At 57.3% G+C, this 16792-nt stretch overlaps 1 protein-coding gene and 1 pseudogene across 2 annotated transcripts; both read left to right on the forward strand.

The window, feature by feature from the left end:
* LOC115897577 overlaps positions 1-8486 on the forward strand; it is a 43924-nt pseudogene extending 35438 nt beyond the window's left edge.
* A 1489-nt stretch (positions 8487-9975) lies between these two features.
* Positions 9976-16443, forward strand: LOC115897647 (chondroitin sulfate proteoglycan 4-like). 2 transcript variants are annotated; one of them, XM_030931152.1, is made up of 5 exons: positions 9976-10580; positions 11078-11369; positions 12764-12879; positions 13727-13894; positions 16047-16443. In XM_030931152.1, the coding sequence occupies exons 1-3, from the start codon at positions 10081-10083 to the stop codon at positions 12815-12817; spliced, it is 846 nt and encodes a 281-aa protein (XP_030787012.1). In that variant the 5' UTR covers positions 9976-10080; the 3' UTR covers positions 12818-12879; positions 13727-13894; positions 16047-16443. The 2 variants fall into 2 exon arrangements, with proteins under 2 accessions (XP_030787012.1, XP_030787013.1); XM_030931153.1 differs by lacking the exon at positions 16047-16443 and adding an exon at positions 15454-15549.
* Positions 16444-16792: the final 349 nt, after the last annotated feature.

The raw sequence follows: 16792 nt of genomic DNA on the forward strand, positions 1-16792 counted from the left end.
TATCCTGTGATAAGCCAGAGGCTCTAGTGGGTGAGGGAGCGGAAACCCTCCTCGCCCCACCCAGTGGGGCCCCATATACCTCTGCCAGTCTCTCACTTGGACTTGCTGCTGTCCTCTGAGACTGCCTATTCCTCCCTCTCTGTGACTCTACACCACCATCACCTCCTCCAGGAAATCTTCTGGATTGACTCCTAGCTTATTAAATCTTTATCCTGCAGACCCTCTCCATTCAAAGCCCCTCTTCAACTGCCCCGGCCCATCACCACCTCCAAGACAGAGATTCTGGGTTCTTGCAACTGCAGCCCCTCAGAGAGTGTAAGAGGGGCAGAAAAAGGAGATCAGAAGGTGGGGGAAGCGGCGCTGTCAGAGTTTCCAAAGCCCTGGCCAGCAAGGCCTCAGAGGCCTCTGTTGGGGTGGGGTCCTGACTGGCTATGCAATCCAGCAGCACAAGACAGCCTCTGTGAGCCCCTCCCGCTCAGCCCCACAGGAAGCAGCAGGGCCCAGCCCCTCAGTGGACCCATTCAGACCCCAGCGCTCTGGAAAGTACCTCTGTTTCTTGCCACCGTTCCACTCTGGCCAAACAGGCTCTTCTCTCTTCTGCTGGGAGGGGGCTGCAGGCAGATGGTTCAGTGGTTAGAGCCAACCATCTCCTTCAGTTCCTGTTTGGCCCAGATTCCTGACGTTGACCATGCCCTAGTGGGTGTACATACACCTTTAGTGCAAGGGTGGTGTGATGGTTAATACTGAGTGTCAACTTGATTGGGTTGAAGGCTGCAAAGTATTGATCCCTTGGGTGTGTCTGTGAGGGTGTTGTAAAAGGAGATTAACATTTGAGTCAGTGGGCTGGGGAAGGCAAACCCACCCTTAATACTGGTGGGCACCATCTAATGAGCTGCCAGTGAATATAAAGCAGGCAGAAAAATGTGAAAAGGCAAGAGTGGACCAGCCTCCCAGCCTACATCTTTCTCCCCTGCTGGATGCTTCCTGCCCTCTAACATCGGACTCCAAGTTCTTGAGTTTTGAGACTCGGGCTGGGTCTTGCTCCTCAGACTTGCAGACAGCCTATTGTGGGACCGTGTGATTGTGTGAGTTAATATTTAATAAACTCCCCTTTCTATCTATCTATCTATCTATCTATCTATCTATCTATCTATCTATGTCTATACGTATATCTATGTATCTCTTATTCTGTCCCTCTAGGGAACCCTGACTAACACAGGTGGGTAGGCACAGGGAGATGTGTCCTCTTCCCCGTGGGTGCTGGGTAGGTAAATGTTTAGCAATGGGCTTTCTTGGGGAGAGGGAACCCTGATTTTCAGTATTTGCCTCTTTGCCTGGTATAAATATTCCCGCTGTGGGCAGTATCACCTGGCTCTCAAAATTCCTGAAAATGCAGCAGTTGGCTCCTGGCAGCTGCTGTGAGCTATTCCAGCCAGTGATGGTGGTGGCTCCATCCTGCAGGGCCATGTGCCCCCACCCCTTGTGCTATGGCCTCCCTCACTTTAGTGTGCTGTGTTTCGCTCTTAGGAATCAATGTCTTTGCAGATAAGGCATCCCAGTAGGTGGCCGCCACCTGCAATTCCCTGGTCTGTCTCTTGCTGGCACCAAGCTGTGCTGTGCCTGCTGAGCCTGCTGGGCTGCCCCCACACAGATGGTCTGCGGGGCTTACTTGATTCCCTTAGCTTCCCAGACAAGGTGCTGGTGTTGCCAGCAGTGCTGGCAGGAGGAGGGGATAACTACAGGGGATTTAACTCAGCCCGAGGGGCTCTTACAGGATCTTTCCTGGACATCTCTCCAGGTGGGGCCAGCTGTCTTTAGGGCGTAGAAATCTCCAACTCCTCCAATGGCTGAAGCTACTTCCTCGAACAGATGGCAGCTGGCTTAGGCTGGCCAGGGACCAGCACATGTGAGGCCAGTACTGGATCACTCTATCAAGGCCATCAGCCTGTGCTTGTTCTTGGGGTTTGAGGGAAACTCAACAGGGATGAATCAAGGTTTTTAACCTGTATTTGTCTGCCCCCTAGCCCTGGACATCTGCAGGCAAAGTCAAAGTTGTATTTGGCTCTTATCACCACAAGAGGCATAGACCAGAAATTATGGCAGCAGGTTGGAAGTCAGGGAGGCTGATTTGGGGAAACTGCCTGGAGGAAGCAGCAACTCAAAGGAGGAGTCCCAGTGTGGGACAGAAAGGGCCTTGCATGGGAACCACTAACCCCAGGCAACCCCAGACATGGCCTTCTGCCTAGTGAGACCCTCTCTGGCCTGCCCTGCAGACCCTCAGCCCCTCCTAGGCCCTGTCTTCAGCCTCAGCCTGAGTGGTGGCCTGGGGCAGTTGGGAGCTCAGCTGTTCTCATTCCTGGTTCCTTGGCCATGGTGGAAACAATGGGGCTGGATCTGACTGCTCAGCGGGGACTATGAATAGCTCTCCAGCAGAAAGCAGTAGCAGGGTTAATGGAGGAAGTGTGGGCCCACTTTGGTTTGACACTGCATATGGTCCCCATCTGGCCTTAGAGCCTTTGCTCCTTGGCAAACTGAGGCCAATAAGCTCCCGCCCCCACCCTCAATGGCAGCTGAAAGAATGACCTGATAGAGAAGCGGGGACAGGTGGGCTGCACTGAAACCATCCCCAGATCTCAGCCATGGCCCCAGCCAATCCGTGGAAGCAGGGCATGGCATGGCAGGTGCTGCACAGGAGCCCAAGCACAAGGGCACTTAGGAGAAGGAATATCAGCAGGAATCAGTCTGGACTGGGGGTGATTCTCCAGAAACTCTATTCCTCGGGGCTGTGACCACCAAGCCAGGTGATCAGGCCAGTGATGTTTCCCTTTGGGCTGGGTCAGGGAGCCAGACCTGGGAGGGAGACTCCTCTGGGGCCCAGGGGAGGTGAGTCAGAGCTGGCGGAGGCCTCTGGCTCCAGGAATCTCTAAGGAGGAGAACTGAGTTGCTGGGAATTTCTGGGTCTGACCTCCTGCAAAGTCAAGGTCTGGACTGGACACAAGGTGAGGCTGTGCCTTCTGGTGCCAGGACCAAGGAAATGCTGGGATCTGGGCAGTGCTCAGAGGCAGCACCATATAGCAGAACCATGAGGGTGCACCAGCATGAACCCCTTTCTGCAACCCACCCGTCCCTCTCTATGGCACCTCGCCTCCTCCAGGCAAGAATCTGAGCCTTGACCAGAGCTCCCTCTCTCACACAGCTTCCTTCTTCGGTGAGAACCACCTGGAGGTGTCTATGGCCACGGCTCTGACCAACATAGACCTACAGCTGCAGTTCTGCACATCCCAACCTGAAGCCCTCCTTCTCCTGGCAGCAGGCCCAGCTGACCACCTCCTACTGCAGCTCTACTCCGGACGCCTGCAGGTGAGTGACATCCCCCTGGGATGGGGGTGAGATTCCTTCTCTAACTTTGAACCCCAGCTGGCTGTGTGACCTTGTGTAAGTCACTTTTATCTTGGGGTCTCAAGTTCTCCACCATGGGATGGGCGGCAGCAGCCCAGAAATGGTAAATCCTTCTTGAACTGGCTCTGCCCATCGGCTCCCTCCAACCGTGTTTCCCACCACAAGTCCTCCCTGGCCATTTGTGCTCTGACTGCACTGAACTGCTTTCAGTTCCTGGTCATCTTATGGTCACTTGCTGTCAGGCTTTTGGACACTACACTGCTTCTGCCAGGTGCGTGCCTCACTCATTCCCTGCACCTGCCTAACTCTAGCCTCTCCTTGAAGTTTCAATGTGAGCATCCCCTCCTCCTGGGTGAGGCCCCCCGTGAGCCCCCATGACCCCTGTGCATCCCTATGGCACTGCACCACGACAGTAACAGCACCAGTACTGCCTCCACTTCATTTTTCCATTTCATCCTTCAAGACACCACAAGCTTTATTATCAAGGAGTCTTGTGGCTCCTTCTTGAGTCTTCCCCCATACCGTGAAGAGTTTAAGAACCCAGGGTCTTAGTCCAAATTTGGGGCAGGCTGGGTGCAGTGACTCATGCCTATAATCCCACCACTTTGGCAGGTCAAGGTGGGAAGATCACTTGAGCCTAGGAGTTCAAGACTGGTCTGAGTCACACAATGAGACCCCATCTCTATTTTAGAAAGAAAAAAACAAAAAAAAACAAATTTGGGGCAACCATCTCCTTCCACACCCCAGTGAGAAGAGGACTAGGGCTTGGTCAGTCTACTGCTGTCATTGCTGCTCACTGCCACAAGGTGTCACTGTTGAACACCAATGTGGTACAGTCTGGCACTGATGGCTGCTGAGCTCTGCGGGTACAGTGATGCCACACCCCTACAGAGATGCACCGTACCAGGACTCCAAGATCATGGCTCTTACTGTTCTGGTTTTGCAGTTCCCATACTCTGCCACCACCTGTTCTAGCATCTGGGAGCGCCATACCAGAGCCATTTCTGGTGTCATTGTCATAGTGACAGAACTATGTCCTTCATCTGTCCCTGAGATCTCCCTCCACCACAGGTCAGGGAGCTTTTGTTTCCGAACACAGAGCATCTGCCTGGGCTCCCTGTCCCTGAACAGTTAGCCTGGCTTCCCTCAGTGACCTTGAAAAACTTTGCCAAACTTAGGGGGACTGATCAAGGGATTCTTAGTTACCTATTATCCCAGGGGTGAAATCTAGATTCCAAGACAGTAATTCTGGCACCTCTCACTCAAGGAAAGAGAAGGAGAATTTAAAAATACAGGTTGGGTTTCTAGAAGAGCATCTTGCTATATGTCAGTTCCTTGTGGGCAAGGAGCACATCTGATTCACATCAGGGTCCCCAGAGCCCATTCAGGCCTGGCCCAGAGTTTCCTTTGGTGAGTGTTTGGAGGATGAAAAAAGAGATGGCAGGAAGGCAAGAGGAGTGGCACCAGAGGCCCTTGTCCTAGGTTTTCTGCTCTGGGGCCCCAACTGTGGGGAACCCACTGTGCGTTTTATAAGGGAAATGATGGATTCAAAGTGCTGTCCCCCATCTCCCATTCCCCGTCTCTCCTCAAGTGAGACTTGTCCTGGGCCAGGAGGAGCTGAGGCTGCAGACCCCAGCAGAAATGCTGGTGAGCGACTCCATCCCCCACACTGCAGTGCTGACTACATTGTCAGTTGATGGGTTTCCGAACGCCTCCTCTGCAGTCCTGGGAGGCCCCTAGAGGTCCCCTGTGGGCTCTTCGTTGGGAGCATTGAGAGCCTTGGCCTGCCCTACCTGAGGGGAACCAGCTATCCCCTGAGAGATTGCCCCTATGCAGCCACCCTCAATGGCTGCAGCCTCCTCCAGCCTCTGACCCCCAATTTGCATGAGGGCTGTGCTGAAGAGTTTTCTGCCGGTGAGGATGTGGCCCTGGGCTTCTCTGGGCCCCACTCTTTAGCTGCCGTCCCTGCCTGGGGCACTCAGGATGAAGGAACCCTGGGGTTGACACTCACCACACAGAGCCAGCAGGCACCCTTGGCCTTCCAGGCAGGGGACCCGCCTGGGGACTTCATCCATGTGGACATATTTGAGGGCCACCTGTGGGCCGTGGTCGAGAAGGGCCAGGGTACCGCATTGCTCCTCAGCAGTGTGCCTGTGGCTGACAGGCAGCCCCACAAGATCAGTGTCCACATCAACATTCACCAGCTGGAAATCTCCATGGACCAGCACCCCACATGTACTTCGAACCGAGGAGTCCTCAGCTACCTGGACCCACGTGGCAGTCTCCTTCCTGGGGGGCTGGTTGCAGAGACCTCTTGTCACCTCCAGGAATACCGCCCAGACCTGACACGAGGAGCCGCCAATGCCTCCCTGCTGGGATGGCTGCATGGAAGACCTCAGTGTCAGTGGCCAGAGGTGGGGGCTGCAGGAAGCCTTGTTGACGCACAACATGGCGGCTGGCTGAAGGCTGGAGGAGGTGGAGGAGTATGAGGATGATGCCTGTGACCATGATGAAGCTTTCTCCATGCTGGCCCCCAAGGCTTGGCTGGCCATGGAGCTAGCTGAGCCATGCGTGCCTGAGCTAGGGCTGCACCCTGTCTGCTAATTTTACCCAGCTGTTGACTATCTGCCCACTGGTGGTGGCTGAGGGTGGCACAGCCTGGCTTGTGTGGCAGCACGTGCAACTCATGCTGGCCCTGATGGAGGCTGAGCTGCGCACATCCCAGGTGTTGTTCAGCGTGACCTGAGGGGCATGCTAGGGCGAGGTTGAACTGGACATCCCGGGTGCCCAGGCATGAAAAATGTTCACCCTCCTGGACATGGTGAACCGCAAGGTCTGCTTCATCCGCGATGGCGCTGAGGACACCTCTGACCAGCTGGTGCTAGAGGTATCAGTCATGGCTGGTGCCCATGCCCTCATGCCTACGGAGGGGCCAAAATGACCTCCTGCCCTTCCAGGTTCACCCTGTCAGTGACCCACCCGGCATCATCTTCCCACGTGGCAGCCTCATGGTGTTCCTGGAACACACGCAGAAGCCACTGGGGCCTGAGGTTTTCCAGGCCTATGACTCGGACTCTGCCTGTGAGGGCCTCGCCTTCTAGCTCCTTGATGCCCCCTCTGGCCTCCCCGTGGAACACTGAGACCATGGAGCAGCCTGGGGAGCCGGTGACCGAGTTCTCCTGCCGGGAGTTGGAGGCCGGCAGCCTAGTCTGTGACCACCGCGGAGGCCCTGCACAGCACTTGACTTTCTGGATCAGCGATGGACTGTACCCCCGCCCCGGCCACGCTGAAGGTGGTGGCTGTCCAGCTGGCCATACAGATCCACCACAGCACAGGACTGTGCCTGGCCCAGGGCTCTGCCATGCCCATCTTGCCCACCAACGTGTCAATGGAGAGCAGCGCCGTGTGACAGGATGTGAGTGTGCTGTTCTGCATCGCTGGAGCCCTGCAGTTCAGGGAGCTGCAGAAGCAGGGGGCTAGTGGGGTGGAGGATGCTGAGTGGTGGGCCACACAGGCATTCCACCAGCAGGAGATGGAGTAGGGCCGCGTGAGGTACCTGAGCACCAACCCACAGCACCATGTCGAGGACACCGTGGAGAACCTGGATCTGGAGGTGCAGGTGGGCTGGGAAATCCTGAGCAATCTATCCTTCTCAGTGACCATCCAGAGAGCCACAGTGTGGATGCTGCAGCTGGAGCCACTGCACACTCAGGACACCCAGCAGGACACCCTCACCACAGCCCACCTGGAGGCCACTCTGGAGGAGGCAGGCCCAAGCCCTCCAACCTTCCACTATGAGGTGGTTCAGGCTCCCAGGAAAGGCAGCCTTCAGCTACAGGGCACGAGGCTGTCACACGGCCAGGGCTTCACCCAGGATGATGTACAGGCTGGCCAGGTGACCTGTGGGGCTACGGCACGCACCTCAGTGGCAGTGGAGGACACCTTCTGTTTCTGTGTCACAGCTCCGCCATATTTCTCCCTGCTCTGTACCTTCTCCATCCATACTGGTGGTGACCCAGACATGCCTGTCCTCACCAATGTCCTCGTGGTGGCTGAGAATGATGAGGGTGTCCTCTCTACTGACCAGCTCTTCCAGAGTCTCAACAGTGCCAGGTACCTCTATAAGGTCATAGAGTGGCCCTCGCCATGGGAGGTTGACTTGGCATGGGACACAGGACAAGACCACTCTGGTGACATCCTTCACCAATGGAGACCTGTTGTGTGGCCGGCTGGTCTACCAGCATGATGATTCTGAGATCACAGAAGGTGATATCCCATTTGTTGCTACCCGCCAGGATGAGAGCAGTGGTGACATGGCCTGGGAGGAGGTACGGGGTGTCTTCCAAGTGACCATCCAGTCCGTGAATGACCACGCCCCATGCAGATCATCAGCCACATCTTCCATGTGGCCCGGGGTAGGTGGCGGCTGTAGACTACAGTTGACGTGGCCTTCAGCAGTGCTGATTTGGGCTTTGCTGATGCCCAGCTGGTGCTGACCCACAAGGACCTCCTCTTTGGCAGTATCATAGCCATGGATGAGCCCATGCAGCCCATCTACTGCTTCATCCATGAGGGACCTCAGGAAGAGGTGAGTCCTGTTTGCGCACTCGGGCAGACCACACTGGATCCAGCTGCAGGTGTCTGATGGGCAGCACCAGGCCACCACTCTGCTGGAGGTGCAGGCCTTGGAGCCCTACCTCTCTGTGGCCAGTGGCTCTGGCCTCATGGTCCCTCAAAGAGGCCAGGGTACCATCAACACGGCCGAGCTCCACCTGGACACCAACCTCAACATCCGCAGAGGGGATGAGGTCCACTACCACGTCACAGAGTGTCCTCGCTAGGGACAATTGCTCTAGGCCACTCAGCCAGCCACAGTCGTCTCCCAGCAGTACTTGCTGAATGGGGCCGTTCTCTACGGCCACAGTGGCAGCCTCAGACCCCGCAGCACCCTGGCCTTCTCAATGGAAGCAGGGCCAGTGCACACAGATGCCACACTACAAGTGACTGTTGCCCTAGAGGGCCCACTAGCCCCACTGAAGCTGGCCTGGCACAAGAAGATCTACATCTTGCAGAGAGAGGCAGCTGAGGTCAGAAGGGACCAGCTGGAGCTGAGGAGCTGGAGGTGGTGAGCGAGGTAGTGGACCAGGTAGAGGGCCTCCCGCCCAGCCTCCATGCCAGGTACACATGTGACTTGGGCTGTGGCTGTGGTGGTCCCAGGTTGTGTGTGTGCACGTGTCTCAGATGTGCTCCTGTATATGTTGTGTTCCCAAGAGGTTTTGGGGAGCCTGCTGTACACCCATCCTCCTGGGAGTTGTGTGTGCCTCTAGAGGTCGTGTCCACTCGTGTCCATGGCGTGGCTGAGCATGCAGATTCCTGGACCCCACCCAGCCCTACAGAATCTCTGAAGTGAAGCCCAAGAATCTGCATTGCAGTGAGCTCCCTGGGAGGGTGTCACGGGTCCTGAACTTTGGGGATTGCTGGCCGTGGAGACAGGCCACTGCGCCTCAGACCCCTGTGTATCCCGCTCTCTTCTCAGAGCCCAGACCGGGAGTAGGAGGGTCTGTCAAGGGCTTCTGCCCACCCAGGAACCCCACAGAGCAGCCACGGGCCCTCCAGCGAGCTCACTGACATGCCCTGTGACCTCAGGCCAGTTCTTGCCCGCTCTTGGCCTTATCTTCTACACTGCTCATTTCGGAGACCCTTCTGGTCTGCATGTCTGGAGCTTGGGGCCCATGGCAAGCCAGCAGATCTGGCATCAGGAAGGCCTCATGGGAGGAGGCAGTGTTTGGGTCGGGCTCTGAAGAGCACAGGCCATTGGGAGCAGAGTATGGGGAGTGGTATTCCAGGCAAAAGGAACATTCCGGGCAAAGGCACAGAACAGGAATGTGAGTTTGGGGGTGGTTTAGCCTCTTGTGGATGGCCCATCAGGTGAGGGAGCCCATGTGGCCTTTGAGGCATGAGCTCTGTAGGGCCTATGTTGGGGGCGCCTGTGCCTCTAGGAGGGGTGGGGGTGGGGGGGCGAGGCATGCTCTGATGGTCCTGGGTGGTGATACCAGGGTTGGGGAAGATGCTGCCAGCAAACCAGCCACAGGCCTGAACTGATCCTGAGCAGGGGGGCCTGTGTGTGTGCGTGTGCACATGTGCATGTGAACATGTGTGACTGCGTCAGTGTCTGATGAAGTCGTGTGTCTGTGTCACTGAGTCTGGGGACATGTGATTACACACCTCCCCGAGGGAGTGCATCTCAAGCTGTGTGACCAACCCCCTGGAACCATGTGTGGGGTGGGGATAACATGTGTCCAGCAGCCGGGGCAACCCAGTGAAACCCCGTCTCTACAAAAAAATTTTTTTTAATTAGCCGGGCATGGTGGCTCATGCCTGTGGTCCCAGCTACTTGGGAGGCTGAGGTGGGAGCCCTTGAGCCTAGGAGGTTGAGGCTGCAGGGAGCTGTGATTGCACCGCTGTACTCCAGCCTAGGTGACAGAGTGAGACCCTATCTTAAAAAACAAAAAATGTGAACAGCTGCGTGTCTGGCTGCTGTGTGTGTGTGAACCCACGTGTGTGTGTGTGTGTGTGACTAAATGAACAGTGGTATCTGGTGAGCAAGATCAAGCCTGTTCTGGCTGCCTAGGGCCACAGTGGGCCCCTCTGAGACCCATCTGTGTTCCCTTGTTAGTCCTCATGACCTCTGTTAACCAGGCAGCCCAGGAGGCAGCCCAGAAGGCAGACATCGTTTTCTCAGTGAAGAGCCCACTGAGTGCCAGCTACCTGGTGATGGTTTCGCCTGGCGCCTTGGCAGATGAGCCACCCAGCCTGGACCCCATGCAGAGCTTCTCCCAAGAGGCGGTGGATGCAGGCAGGATCCTGTACCTGCACTCCTGCCCTGAGGCCTGGAGCGATCCCTACTCGCTGGTAGTGGCCTCAGCCTGGGCACTCCCCTCGATGACATACTGTAGAGCTGGAGGTGCTGCCCACTGTCATCCCCACCGGGAGTGCAAAACTTCAGCGTCCCTGAGGGTGGCAGCCACACCTTGGTCCCTCCACTGCTCTGCGTCACCGGGCCCTACTTCCCCACTCTCCCAGGCCTTGGCCTGCAGGTTCTGGAGCCATCCTGGCATGGGGCCCTGCAGAAGGAAGATGGGCCTCATGCCAAGACCCTCAGCGCCTTCTGCTGGAGAGAGGTATGGCTGTGAGAGAGGCCCAGGGGCTGCAGCCCAGCTCTGGGGGCAGAGTGGAGGGAGCTCCAGGGACTCCCAGTCCAGGGGATTATACACAGAGAGGAGACAGGGAGTCACATTTCAGAAGCACCTATGCTTTCAATACTGTATCTCAGGCCAGGCTCAGTGGCTGATGCCTGTAATCCCAGCACTTTGGGAGGCTGAGATGGGCAGATCATGAGGTCCGGAGATCAAGACCATCCTGGCTATCACGATGAAACCCTGTCTCTACTAAAAATACAAAAAATTACAGGGTGTGGTGGCACACGCCTGTAGTCCCAGCTACTCAGGAGGCTGAGGCAGGAGAATTGCTTGAACCTGGGAGACAGAGGTTGCAGTGAGCCGAAATCACGCCACTGTTCTCCAGCCTGAGCAACAGAGCGAGACTCTGTCTCAAAAATAAAATAAAATAAAATAAATACTGTATCTCCTTTCTTCCCCACAACTCTTCTGGGAGCCAGAACTTATGATCCCCGTTTTCCACCAGTGGAAGCTGAAGCCCTGAAAGTCAGTCTCCTCCTGCACCCAAAGGCAGGGCATCTGGGTCCAGACTGCCAGCCCTGGGCCTGCCCCTCGGTGGAAGAGCAGCTGATCTGCTATGTGCACGAGGGGAGCGAGATACTGACAGACAGTTTTGTCCTGATGGCTAACGTCTCGGAGATGGACCGCCAGAGCCATCCTGTGGCCTTCACTGTCACCATCCTGCCTGTCAATGGCCAACCCCCCAACCTCACCACAAACTCAGGCCTGCAGGTGAGCTTATTCCTGGGATCACCCCCCATGTCTGCTTTGAGAAAGAGGCCAGCGTCCCCTACTTCCTGCCACAGATCTCCCCCTCTCTGAGCCTCAGTATCCTCCTCTGCAAAATGGGGCCACTACTGTGTGCCTCACGCAGTTGGAAGGAGAGATGTGAGATTGTGCTGAAATAGAACGCTGGTAGGAGGTTTTTTTTTTTGTTTTTTTTTTTGTTTTTTTTTTTGTTTTTTTTTTTGTTTTTTTTTTTGTTTTGAGGCGGAGTCTCGCTCTGTCGCCCAGACTGGAGTGCAGTGGCACGATCTCGGCTCCCTGCAAGCTCCGCCTCCCAGGTTCAAGCCATTCTCCTGCCTCAGCTTCTCCAGGAGCTGAGACTACAGGCGCCTGCCACCAGGCCTCGCTAATTTTTTTGTATTTTTAGTAGAGATGGGGTTTCACCGTGTTGGCCAGGATGGTCTCGATCTCCTGACCTCGTGATCCACCCACCTCGGCCTCCCAAAGTGCTGGGATTACAGGCTTGAGCCACCGCGCCCGGCCTGGTGGGAGGTTTTATTGGATGTTTGCAATACTGTAGGCAGACTTCTGAGCAGCCACAGGTGGCTCTGCTGTTCCTTTTCCTGTGGCTTAGGACCAGAACACCTGACAGAATCACTTACAAGCCTTTAAGGGCAGATGTCAGGGTGGGACCATTAAGCTTCCCACCTTCACCCCAGCACGTGAAGGCCACGGCTTGGATCCCCAAACTCCTGCCCTTGTGCCACAGCAGAGCAGGGCCCCCATTTGGCAGAGGTGGAAGTTGAGGCCCAGACATGGGATGGGACTTCTCCATGGTTGCAGAAGTAGTTCTGGTGGAACAGAAAAGGCATGGCCTCTTGGTGCGGAGGCCACAGAAGAGTGGGACACAGTGTCGTGGAACCACGGGGTGGGATAGCTGTGTGGCAGCATGGCCACCAGGTGGGACCATCCCCCTGTGTTTGCTCCGGGAGCCCAGCGATGGGGCCCTGCCCCCAACACTATGGCCCCTCCTGCCAAGGCTTGGCCTGAGGGCTCCCTAGGGCCAAGGGAGGAAGCCCAGGAATGCCAGAGGGCTGTTTTCCGGGCATGTGAGTCCCAATGTAGCGCTGCCCACAAGTAATTGACCCAGCAAGACTGGTACCAGGACCTCAGTAACAGGCGCCTGCTCTGCTTGCAAGTGGGAGGCCTGGAAAGGGGTCCCCTTTGCCCAACACGAGGAGGGCCCGTAACTGCTCTGGAAGCCCCTGGGCCCATCCCAGCACTGCTTCTGTGCTACAGGACAGTGCCAACCATCAGGCCCCATCTCTCCGTGCCTCCCACCCCTCCCTCAGCTGGAAGGAGGGCCCATTTCTAAAATCACCATTCCCACCTGTGCCCAGCCCCTTCCAGGCACACATGGAGGGTCTGAAAGGAGACCCCTGTCCCACGAGTGAGACAGATTAAGGAGCACCGTTGGTCAGCATTGGGGGTTTCTGGCGGTGAGAACTTGGTGAAGGTAAGAACTGGGGCCTTCCTGGGTAGGGGACACAAGCTGGTCTTGAGGGACACACAGGACTAGGGCAGAGGAAGAGCAGGGAGGCTGGGCCTGGAGGGTGGCCTTCCCTGGGGTGACAGGGAAGGTGAATGCGGGGAGGTCCTTTTGTGCAGGGGAGCCGGAGCAGCGCCAGACTCGATGCCACCTAAGGGCCTAAGCTGCAGGGCAGCCTAGGGCCGGGGAGGAAGGGGTGGGTGAGCGTGGCAGGGCAGAACCTTCACAGGCCTGTGTCCCCAGATGTCAGAGGGGGCCACTGTGCCCATCCCAAAAGAGGCTCTGAGGAGCATGGATGGTTACTCTGGGCCCAAGGACCTGGTCTAGACCGTTGAGCAGCCCAGCAATGGGTGGGTAGTGCTGTGGGCAGTGCCAGGCACCGAGGTGTGCAGCTTCACGCAGGCCCAGCTGGACGGCAGGCTTGTGCTGTTCTCACACAGAGGTGGGTGCTGAGGGCCAAGCCTCAGGTTCCTGGTGCCTGCAGGAGCACCCCGAGGTGGGGAGCCAGCTCAGGTCAGTCAGACCCAATGCCCCTGTCACCAGAAGCCCTGGACGGAGGCATCCACTTTGGCCTCTCTGACGGTGAGCACACTTCCTCTAGACGCTTCTGAGTGACGGCCCAGAAGCAAGTGCTCCTCTCGCTGGAGGGCAGCCAGACACTGTCTGTCTTAGTGGGTGTGCTGATTGTGGGCATTCCTGGGTGCTGGGGGCTAGGGCAGAGCTGAGAGTGGCATGCCAGGGTCACGCTGCCTCTCTGCAGCCACAGGCCTGGGCCTGGATCACAAAGGCTGATGGCCCCTTTTGCCTCTGGCAGGGTCCGTCCAGCCACTCAGCAGCCAGAGCCTCAGAGGCAGCTCCAGTGCAGGCACCAACCTCCAGCTTCTGCTCTTACTGTGTGGTGCGGAGTCCCCAGCTAGGTCGGCTCTTCCATGCCCAGCATGACAGCACAGGGGAGGACCTGGTGAACTTCACTCAGCCAGAGGTAAGGGCCCCACTCTGCACCCACCGCTCAGATGCCCCCAGCCTCAGGTGGCCGCTGTGCCATGGACATCATGTGGACATGGGCACCAGCTCCAGCATCACTGTCAGCAGACACTCCCAGGCCTACCATGGTCCAGGAGCTATCTGGCTGGCAGGGCAAGTTCATCTTCCCAGAATGAGGGAGAAGGATGCAGGAAGTTGAGGATACAGGGGCCTAGAGCAGGGCTGGTGTCTTGGGGTGTGGCTTCCAAAAGGAAGCTATAGCTGGACCCGAGGGTCTGGAGAGGGAGCACCATGTAGGGGCACTAGTGGCACCCCAGTAGCTGGTGAGGGGCAGTGCTTGGTGGGGGAGGGGTTGAAGGTGAAGCAGCTCTGGGCCTGTGGGCAGAGGTGTGAGCCTGGGATTCAGATCAGGTGCCAGCCAGAGGCAGAGTGGATCCTAGGAGCAGATGAGCTGATGAAAGGCAACTGAGTCGGCCAAGAGGATGAAGCTGCCATTCATCCATCCTGGTGGCTTCAGAGAAGAACTAGAGCTCTCAGGCATGGATAGCGGCAGACTCTCTGTGGTAGCTGTGCCATGGGGGCCAGCCCAGTCATCGTTGAAATGAACACCTCTCCCCAAAGGCAGAACAGGAGTTGTTCCATAGCAAGGCAGAGCAGGGCAGACTCTTTTGTAGGCCATCCTGGGCCTACAGTTAGCACTGCTGGTGCTCCCACCAGGAGACTGTGTGGGCATCTGAACCCAGCACATGATCACAGTGAGTTCTGGATAGGGAGCAGTCTTGTGGGGTGCAGAGCTGACTCTCACTCAGAAGCCACGGCATGCGGTACTGCTCCAAGTACCTCCAGAGGGGTCCCCCTGCCAGCCCTTGAAAATGGCAGAGCCAAGGACCTCCTGAGCCTGGCACTCTCCCTCCTGAGAGGTGCAGATGGTATTCAGCAAGTGCGAAGCTGAGGTTTCTTGGGTCTCTCACATCAGCACCTCTGAGGCCTGGGTTCTGTATTTTTCCCTGGAGCCCCACTCCTGCTATGGCCCCCTCCCCGCAATGAGATATTCATCAGGCTGGTGTCTACAGCTGCTGCTTACCAGTTGCTGGGAGCCTTTGTCAGGAATGCTCAGGAATGAGGAAGGGACGGGACCAGACCATCAGCAACCATCTCGCACTCTATAGTCTCATGTTACTCAGAGCTTCCCCATTCTCCAGCAATATGAAGGACTAGATTGAATGGGCACCAGGGGGCCAGGCTGGCAGTGTCACCCAGGAAAGCCTGGAAGAGGCTACATGGGCTACCTGGCCCAGTCGGGGAGGAGGCCAGGACTGAGTCTTGTCTTGACAGCAGCCCTGTGCGACAACACTGAACTGGGCAGGGAAGGGGTCAGGTGTCCCCACTTTTCAGATAAGGAAACTGAAGCTCATGGAGGGCAAGTAACTGTATTCAGAGCACATGGCGAGTAAGAGGCACGACTTCTGCCTGCAAGTCTAGGATTTCCTTCACCAGAGGACACTGCTTGCTCCCCGGAGCTCAGGACCCTGTGTTTTGTTTCACTCCCACCCACAGGGCTCCTGTATCCAGGCATCAGCTCCCACTCCCACTCCTGGAGGTGGAGGTGGGAGGATCACCTGAGCGCAGGAGTTCCATACCAGCCTCGGCAAGATAGTGAGACCTTGTCTCTACACAAAAAATCTAAAAATAGCTGGGCTTGGTGGTGGCACGTGACTGTAGTCCGAGCTACTCGAGAGGCTGACATTGGAGGATCACTTTGAGCCCAGGAGGTTGAGGCTGCGGTGAGCCGTGATCACTGTACTCCAGCCTGGTGACAGAGCGAGACCCTATCACCACCCCCACCCCCGCCAAACAAAACAACAACAACTGAATAGACAAGTATCCTATTGGCGTGGTAGGTCCTGAGTCCCCTCCCAGATCAGTAACACTGGACAGGTGTCTTTTCCTCTGGACCTCGGTGTCCCCATCTGAGTGAGAAAAGGCAGTGGGGAGGTGCATCTTCCAGTTGAAGCGGTGTAGAAGCCGGTGTGAAAAGCCATACTCCAAGGGGCTCCAAGTCCAGCCACCGTCCCAGCAGGGCCCAGCACGGCAGCCAGTGCGGCACAGGCATCAGGTCCCCACCTTCTTCCCCGATTGCCCACTCTCAGACCACGGAGTTCATCATCTTGGAGCTGCTGGCCAGTCTGTACTCATGTGGGGACCAGAACACACTGGTGGCGCAGTTGGCAGAAGAGGCACAGCGGTGCGACGAGATGCTGCGCATGCATCACATGCTGAAGGAGGTGCTCACCATCATCCGGGACATCAGCACGACCACCGTCAGCCTGCCCGTGAGCCTGCATGTGGACGACTCCTGGCTGCAGGTGCAGAGCATCCTGGACGAAGGCAGATACCAGGGCCGGCCCCCACGGCCCCGAAGTCCCCCAGCCTGGCCGCCGAGAGGAGTGCCAAGGGGGCAGTGGCATGGCCCCTCACCAGGGTGGCTCCCACCTGGAGTGAGAGACGGAGCTTGCCAAGGAGCACTGGCTGCGGGGCGGGGTGGAGCTGGGCTGTTGGTGCTGCTGGGGCGGGGCTTAAACTCTGGCGACCTCATTGGGGCCTGGCAGGGAGGAGCTTCCGTGCATGGGCGTGGCTGGCACTGGGCTGGGGCGGGGCCTCGGGGCGGAGCCGCCCATTTCTCCTGTCCCTGTGCCTTGCTGCCTGTCGCCTTGCAGGTCGCCCAAGTCCAGCCCCGGGGTGCCCAGCACCCCCCCATGTCCCCAGCCCAGCCTGGGTTGCGGGCCCAGCTTCGGGCTTCCTTCTGCTGGTCTGCCCTTGGGGAAGTGCCACCCCATATCCTCCAGACCAGAGACTTCCCCTGATCCCTTCAACCCTACTCCCCAGGTACTCTCGT

Source organism: Rhinopithecus roxellana, chromosome 5 (assembly GCF_007565055.1).
Source record: "Rhinopithecus roxellana isolate Shanxi Qingling chromosome 5, ASM756505v1, whole genome shotgun sequence".
Taxonomy (NCBI): domain Eukaryota; kingdom Metazoa; phylum Chordata; class Mammalia; order Primates; family Cercopithecidae; genus Rhinopithecus; species Rhinopithecus roxellana.

Coding starts and splice junctions, on each gene's coding strand:
- LOC115897647 (XM_030931152.1), top strand. CDS start 10,081: ATGACCTCTGTTAACCAGGCAGCCCAGGAGGCAGCCCAGAAGGCAGAC. Junction 10,581..11,077: donor GCGCCTTCTGCTGGAGAGAG/GTATGGCTGTGA, acceptor TCTGGGAGCCAG/AACTTATGATCCCCGTTTTC. Junction 11,370..12,763: donor CCACAAACTCAGGCCTGCAG/GTGAGCTTATTC, acceptor ACCTGTGCCCAG/CCCCTTCCAGGCACACATGG.